At 38.6% G+C, this 7,787-nt stretch overlaps 1 protein-coding gene across 1 annotated transcript; it reads right to left on the minus strand.

The window, feature by feature from the left end:
- Positions 1-4,652: 4,652 nt before the first annotated feature.
- On the minus strand, positions 4,653-7,323 carry LOC107727715 (keratin, type I cytoskeletal 13-like). The gene is made up of 8 exons (XM_016537665.1): positions 6,784-7,323; positions 6,404-6,486; positions 6,161-6,317; positions 5,911-6,072; positions 5,688-5,813; positions 5,383-5,603; positions 5,264-5,293; positions 4,653-4,802 (listed from the first exon to the last, which is right to left on the minus strand). Exons 1-8 carry the CDS (start codon positions 7,264-7,266, stop codon positions 4,697-4,699), a joined length of 1,368 nt encoding a protein of 455 aa, XP_016393151.1. The 5' UTR covers positions 7,267-7,323; the 3' UTR covers positions 4,653-4,696.
- Positions 7,324-7,787: the final 464 nt, after the last annotated feature.

Below are 7,787 nucleotides of genomic sequence, written 5' to 3' on the forward strand. Positions count from 1 at the left end.
TTTATTTTGTCATTAATTCTTTTGTATTTTTATCATTTTGTATTGTCTTAAGTTGTCCAAGTTGTTAAAAATGTTATTTTTCTTAATAAAATCTGTATGTATGGATTGCCATTTTGTTGTCTATTAGACGTATATATGTAGTCGTTTAATAGCGGTCTAATTGATGACTAGTCTATTCTTGGGCTATGGTTAGACGTCTATTAGATTTTCACTGACAGCCCAAATTTAGCCTTGTTTTAGCCTAGACCCATATTCACCGTCTATTAGACGTATATATGTAGTCGTTTAATAGCCGTCTAATTGATGACTAGTCTATTCTTGGGCTATGATTAGACGTCTATTAGATTTTCACTGACAGCCCAAATTTAGCCTTGTTTTAGCCTAGGATTGCCATTTTGGTCTATTAGACGTATATATGTAGTCGTTTAATAGCGGTCTAATTGATGACTAGTCTATTCTTGGGCTATGATTAGACGTCTATTAGATTTTCACTGACAGCCCAAATTTAGCCTTGTTTTAGCCTAGACGCATATTCACCGTCTATTAGATGTATACATGTAGTCGTTTAATAGCCGTCTAATTGATGACTAGTCTATTCTTGGGCTATGATTAGACGTCTATTAGATTTTCACTGACAGCCCAAATTTAACCTCGTTTTAGCCTAGACGTCTAGGCTATATTTAGATGTCTAATAGACGTCTTTTAAACACAAAATTGCTTGCTGGGATCCGTTTCGATACACGTATCAGCAAGGAGCACAGCCCTATTAAAAGCCGTGTTCCATGTGCCCCTTTTATACTTTGAGCACCTGCCCCTCCAAAGGTCTCTGCAGTCTGCACGGCCCTGAACTCACCTGCCCGTAGCCTAATCTTAAAGGCCCAGATTAACTTGTTCAGGTGTATTTGATTAGGGATGCTGCGTTCACGCCATATCATAATAATTACCATAATTAGTAATTACGAGATGAGATCTAGCTTTGACGCTTGTTTCACACATGCTTCGTTTGCAGTGCGTATGCGTTGCAGTAGAACAGGTTCGTTTGATATAGGATGCGTTTGCAGTCCACCGTTGTTCCGGGAGTCAGAACACATTGGTTGACCTATGTTTTCGATTCACTAAGACGAACCGACTCGCTAAAATCATTCGTTCTGGAATCGGACAATCGATGGTCAAAGTAACCTAAATTCAGAGACGTCATGCCCATTCAAAGTGAGGGGGCACGTGCCCCCTCAGATTTTTGAGCCAAGTGGATTTTGAATGCACCTTCCAAAAGACAAAAAAATAGCCGATTAATATTTTCTATACAATCACACCGGCCTGATTAAATCGTTCAGTGCCTCATATCATCAGCTGCTAAATTCAAATCTGCGTTCGCTGGCTGGCACTGAGCAGATACAGACGAGTTTTTACCGAAATGCGCATTATAACCAATCACACACGATGCTGTTGAGCTTATGAATGCAATGACCAATCAGAGGTGTTCAGATGAGTCATCGCTAAAATGCCGGTGTTTTCTTCACTCGCTCGCTGACTGAATACCTCTTTCTGGCGAATTCTCTCGTCAGAAACAACGAAGTGCAAATGTGTGTACGACTCTGTAAGATATTCATTTCATAATGTAAACAGCTTCAGTGATTTTAATGGGAGTTTTTGAGAGTGCTTGAACTAGACTGTCAGTGAAAATGTTCTTTAATAATGTAAATGTTCTTTGCTCTCTTTCTGTACAATGAAAGTGTTATGATTAGTAGCCTAACTTTCAATGTTAAATTCACATTAAATATAAACTCAGTCGTATTAAAAACATGTTATGGCATGTCATCCATATTTATAATTAAGTAAACAGGTTTTATGCGTAGTTAATAGATTACATTATTAGGTTATATATATAGAGAGAGAGAGCACCCTCACTAATTTAAGAAGCACCCTCAGTGATTTGATTTTGGAGCCGGGCCTGCTCAGGCTGCTGCTTTGCTGCCTTATCAGGCAATGACTTTAGAGGCAGTGTTTGTGCACAAAGGCACCTCACAAAGCTGATTTCAGACAAGCTTCTGAGGCAATGTAATGGTTTAATGATCTACAACAATATAGAGCAAGCTTTGGTAAGCAAATATTACAATAATAGTAAGCATGCAGCATTTTTCTTCTTCTTCTTTTAGTTTTCTGGCAGTTACTCTGAATTTCCTGCATTTAATTAATATGTGCTCTACATTTTCTTTTCAATTACAAACCTCACATTTGTCTGTGTTTATTTTATTCATAAGAAATAATGTATTGTTAAGTCTTGTATGTCCTAACCGTAGTCTTGCATATGATTTCCTCCTTTCTATTTCTACTATTAACTTTTCTAACTTTGATTGATTTTTGAATTCTGTAATATTCACTTCCTGTATTACCTGAATCCCAACTTTTTTTATACTGTTTGTCAATGTTTTTTTTAATTAAAATTTTTCCTTCATTTTTTCCAAGTGGAATATCTATTTTGTCACTGTGATTTAGAGCTTTTTTTTTGCTAATTTATCAGCTTCTTCATTACCTACTATACCTATGTGTGCTGGTATCGGCAGCATTTTTCAGCTTTTGGATGCAACTATAAACACAAGAGGTAACAAGCTTAACAAGACACACCTTGAGAGACTTTTAAAACTACAAACTGACTACAAACATGGCACAGGAAACACTTCAACATAAAAGTCCAGGGACAAACACAGGGAACCTGTGGTGCAGTAACGTGTAAAGTATAAATATTACAATTAGACAATTTAGATACTGCTGTAAAGCAGCTCTAAAAGACACTAGTGTCACTACTGGGCTCCAGTCAGTTGAGTGTTGGTTCAGATCAGGTAAATAACAGTATAAAGTTCATCAGTTTCAAACGAGTTCTATTCAGTTATAAATACTCCTACAGAAGCCAGCAATGGTGTTATTCAGCTCGAGTTTAATGTTGATTCAATTCATTTGGATAACACTGTCAATGCCGCAAGATGTGATTCAGCACTAAAGCAGATCTACAGAAGACAACAGTGCCAATTTTCCAGCTTAGTTCAGTTCACGTTTTGTTCTCATCTAATAGTGTCAGTACAGTCATATCAATCAGTTTGCTGAGTATTAAGTGTCCTTTAGACCCTAACTAAGCAAGCCAAAAGCGACGGTGGCAAGGAACCTTGTCTCCTCGAGAAATGTCAAAGAACAAAACATATCAATGTACCTCTTTTTTCTTCTTTTGTAGCTCTTACGAAAACACATCACATCCAGTCCAGATTGCACTGTGGCAGAGGAGGATACCCATTATGGATTGTATACAGGGAGCTGGTTCCACATAGAGTTCTGTATATATATATATTGACACTGTTTTAATTTCATGTCTTTAATATGTTGATAGGTGACAAGTATGATGAGCACACATTGTGGATTCTGAGGGAGGTTAATGCACAGCTGCAATCATCTCGCGAGCTGAACCCTGCCTCAAACTCTACAAAAGCATACTCAAATTGAAGAATCGGATGGCTCCTCTCAGTCAGAAGACGCTGAATAAATCAGCAGGGCTACAACAAAGGTAAACCTCTTTTGTACAGTGCCAAAGGTTGTCTTCATCCTGCCCCAGTGACTGAGGGCAAGCTATCTAGCATGCATTGATGGTCATATCTACAGATATGGTAGATTTAGGTCAGTATCTCATTGGATTGAAATTAAAATGTCTGTAGTAAGATTGTTAAAACCAAATGATCTGTTACATAAACAGTACCTGCACTACATAAATGTGCAGAAGTTGTGTTTCTATTTCTATCTACCTCTAAAAGGTGCATATTACTTACTTTATACACACTCTTTAGGGGTAGATAAGGTACAAAGGCGTATAAGTCTACTGGCCCATGACAAGCCATAGTAGCCATAAAGGTAAAGGTTTTTTTTGCAGAACATTTTGTACATTAATAATATGAGTGGACTTTCTGTTAACACACACAGGGTTTTTTAATATAAATTATTGATAGGCAGTGTATAATAAAAAAAACTGCCATTTGTATCGAAATGGGTGACTGTTTGGATCTGCACACTTTCTCACACCTTATTGTTTTTTTTTTATTATTATTGCAACTGATAACTACACTACTGTTCAAAAGTTAGGGATCTCTACGATTTTTTTGTTAAGTTTTTTTTTTTTTTTTTACTTTTATGCTCACCAAGGCTATATTTATTTGATCAAAAATACAGTAAAACACTAATATGAAATTTTATTACAATTTACAATAACAATGTTTCCCCCGTTAGTCATTACTCCAGTGTTCAGTATCACATGATCCTTCATAAATCATTCTGATTTGGTGCTCAAGAAATATTTCTTATTATCAATGTTGAAAACATTGCTTAATATTTTTGTGGAAAGCATGATCTTTTTTCAGGATTCTTTGATGGATAGAAAGTAGTGTATTATGTATTTAATTAGCTTAATTTTTTTTTTTTAATTAACGTTAAAGAAAGCCAGTGTTGCCAAACATTCTTGGCAAAGCTCTTTTTTTTTAATCAAATAACGTTTCTGATAACTTCAAATAATTGATTCATATTAAAACATTTGAGAGCAAAATAAGACTCAAACACAAAAGCACATTTAAACCAGTTTATTGATTTTTCATCACTCTGAGTTGGGTTGTTTGTTCTCAAGAGTGGTTTCATCTCATGCTGGTTGTTCTTGTTTGAAATCTCACTTGGTCTCAGTCACAGCCTGAGTGGAGGAGATCACTTTGCCGTCTTTCACCTCCTCTACAATGGTGACCACTTTGCGTGTAGTTGAGGTTGTGGATGAGGATTGTGTGGTTTGAACACTTCTGAGGATGGGGGAAAAACAAAGTTATAGACAACTCAGAATCTTAATCTCACAAATCAGGACATATATTATGTATTTAATTAGCTTAATTTAGCTTAATTATTTTTTTTAAATTAACGTTAAAGAAAGCCAGTGTTGCCAAACATTCTTGGCAAAGCTCTTTTTTTTTTAATCAAATAACGTTTCTGATAACTTCAAATAATTGATTCATATTAAAACATTTGAGAGCAAAATAAGACTCAAACACAAAAGCACATTTAAACCAGTTTATTGATTTTTCATCACTCTGAGTTGGGTTGTTTCATCTCAAGAGTGGTTTCATCTCATGCTGGTTGTTCTTGTTTGAAATCTCACTTGGTCTCAGTCACAGCCTGAGTGGAGGAGATCACTTTGCCGTCTTTCACCTCCTCTACAATGGTGACCACTTTGCGTGTAGTTGAGGTTGTGGATGAGGATTGTGTGGTTTGAACACTTCTGAGGATGGGGGAAAAACAAAGTTATAGACAACTCAGAATCTTAATCTCACAAATCAGGACATAAATGCCTGAATGTTAATGTCTCACCCAGAAGCCTCCCCATCCAGAAGTCTTCTGTACTCTGCAATCTCCATCTCTAGTCTGGTCTTGATGTCCAGAAGCATCTGGTACTCTTGCCTTTGACGCTCCAGATCGCCACGAAGCTGCACCAGCTGCTGTTCCATGCTGGTCACCTGCATTTGGTAACCGTTTAACATGCTGGCATAGCGGGACTGTGTTTCTGCCAAAGTGCCTTCTAACGACGCTTTCTGTTGAGAAGAAAGTCATTATTCTAAAGGCTGTGTGATGCATCAAAACAGCAGATTTCAAGATTGACCTGGTCATCTGCTTACCATACTGAGTTGTGACTGTAGCTCGATTTCAAGACCCTGAAGTGTGCGTTTAAGCTCTGTGATTTCTGATTTGGACGTTTGAAGGTTTTCTGTGCTTGCAGCGACTTCTTTGTTGAGGGTTTCGCTCTGTGCGAGACAATCCACAGGAAAGCAGTCAGATCAGTCGACTGGTTTTGATTTGGTTTTGGTTTCTTATGACAAACTTGGACTAATGTGATTTTACCTTAGCCTGGAACCAGGCCTCAAGTTCTTTGCGGTTCTTGGCTGCAACTGCCTCGTATTGGTCACGGATTTCAGCCATGATCTTGGACAGGTCTTCCTGTGGTGCTGCATCTACCTCTACATTGACTTGTCCACTCATCTGGGCACGTGCTGCCAAGAGTTCCTAAAGATGCAATAAAAACCACTGAGCATGTCCCTCATCAGGAAGAATAACAGGTTTATTGAAGACTGTCAATCAAGCACCAACTTACCTCCTCGTGGTTCTTCTTGAGGAAGATCAGCTCTTCTTTTAGACCCTCAATCTGCATCTCAAGGTCAGATCTGGCCATTGTCAGCTCATCCAGCACCCTCCTCAGGCCAGCAATGTCTGCCTCTACAGACTGCCTCATGCTCAGCTCATTCTCATATCTGCACAGAAATCAAACCCTTAAGTAAACACTTAGGCCCAATTGAGATGTTTATAGTCAGCTTTTCTCTTAGTTATGTGGACTTACTTGACCCTGAAGTCATCTGCAGCCAACTTGGCATTGTCAATGCTGAGGTAGATGCCTCCATTTACACGTGTGGCATCCTGGATCTTCAGGACACAAGAATATAGACAAATTTAGATACATCTTGGGATTTATTTGAGTTTAGTTGTACAATATCTCTTATTTGTCCTAATTACATCCATCTCCATATGTTTATCTCCGTATTTACAACAATCTAAGATTTAAACCGTTATCTTGTGCAAAAATCACTTCTGTTCATTCCACTAAACTGCACAGTGCTGCTTTATTTTTAGCACATTATTCATATAAAGATAAGTTAACAAAAAGATATACCTGTAGTTACAAATGCTGTTTACATTTTTCTTTCTGACAAGACCACATACTTTGTTCTGGAGGTCACTGATAGTAGCGTAATAGGCGCTGTAGTCACGAGCAGAGGGGGACGTCTTGCTCTCCAGGAACTGGCGAATCTTCAGCTCAAGATCAGCATTGGCCTTCTCTAGGGAGCGCACCTTCTCCAGGTAGGTGGCCAGACGGTCATTGAGGTTTTGCATGGTGGCTTTCTCGTTTGCAGACACATCAACAGCATCAGACAGGTTGAAGCCAGCGCCACCACCGAAACCAGCGCCACCACCGAAACCAGCACCGCCACCGAAACCAGCACCACCACCGAAACCAGCACCACCTCCTCCAGCAGAGAAGGAATGAGAAGCAGAGGTGCTTGAGATACGTGTTCCATATCCTCCGGCTCCCCCGTGCATGCTGCCTGCATACATGCCAGACACACGACTACCACCACCGGACATGGACATGCGGGATCCTCCCATGGATCCTCCAGAGGACATGTAACCATATGAAGCAGACATGATTGTAGAGGAGGCTTGCTGTTCTGTTCTCTGGCTGGAGAGAGTGAGAAGTGAGGAACAGATGACCCGTGATCCTTTTATTTGGATAAATGAGGGAGGGAACGATGGATGGGCGTAGTGGCTTTTCCAAGGAGGAGGAGTGAGAAACCACTGCCTCACTCTCTAAAGGCAAACACACACATTCACACAGCTTTCAGCCAACTGTATGGTTTGAATATGTTTGAGATAAAGATCAAAATAATCGGATTTGATGTAGTTGGATTTTATAAGTAGACATTTTGACATAGTGAAGTCAGTGCCAAAATAGTATGCATAAGTTTTTGATTCTTGGTCCAATAGATTTTTTGAAAGAACTTTTGTGCACTCAAATTCCTTATGTTCTAGTAATACAGTAATATAGTAATAAGTGCTTTTGTGCAAAAAAACAAAACAAAAAAAATATATATATAAATGCATAAATCCAACTTTAACATTATGTGCTGAAACACATCTGATTTTAGCATTTGCACATAGTATATCAT

This window comes from Sinocyclocheilus rhinocerous, unplaced genomic scaffold, assembly GCF_001515625.1.
Source record: "Sinocyclocheilus rhinocerous isolate Xijiao unplaced genomic scaffold, SAMN03320098_v1.1 scaffold1028, whole genome shotgun sequence".
Taxonomy (NCBI): Eukaryota; Metazoa; Chordata; class Actinopteri; order Cypriniformes; family Cyprinidae; genus Sinocyclocheilus; species Sinocyclocheilus rhinocerous.

Bases quoted from the DNA above. Each gene is read 5' to 3' on its own strand.
- LOC107727715 (XM_016537665.1), bottom strand. From the start codon at position 7,266: ATGTCTGCTTCATATGGTTACATGTCCTCTGGAGGATCCATGGGAGGA. The intron at 6,487-6,783 runs GTATGTGGTCTT...TGTGTCCTGAAG, and splicing joins TCAGTGACCTCCAGAACAAA to ATCCAGGATGCCACACGTGT. The intron at 4,803-5,263 runs AACCTCAACTAC...TCAAACCACACA, and splicing joins ACCACACAATCCTCATCCAC to ATCCTCATCCACAACCTCAA.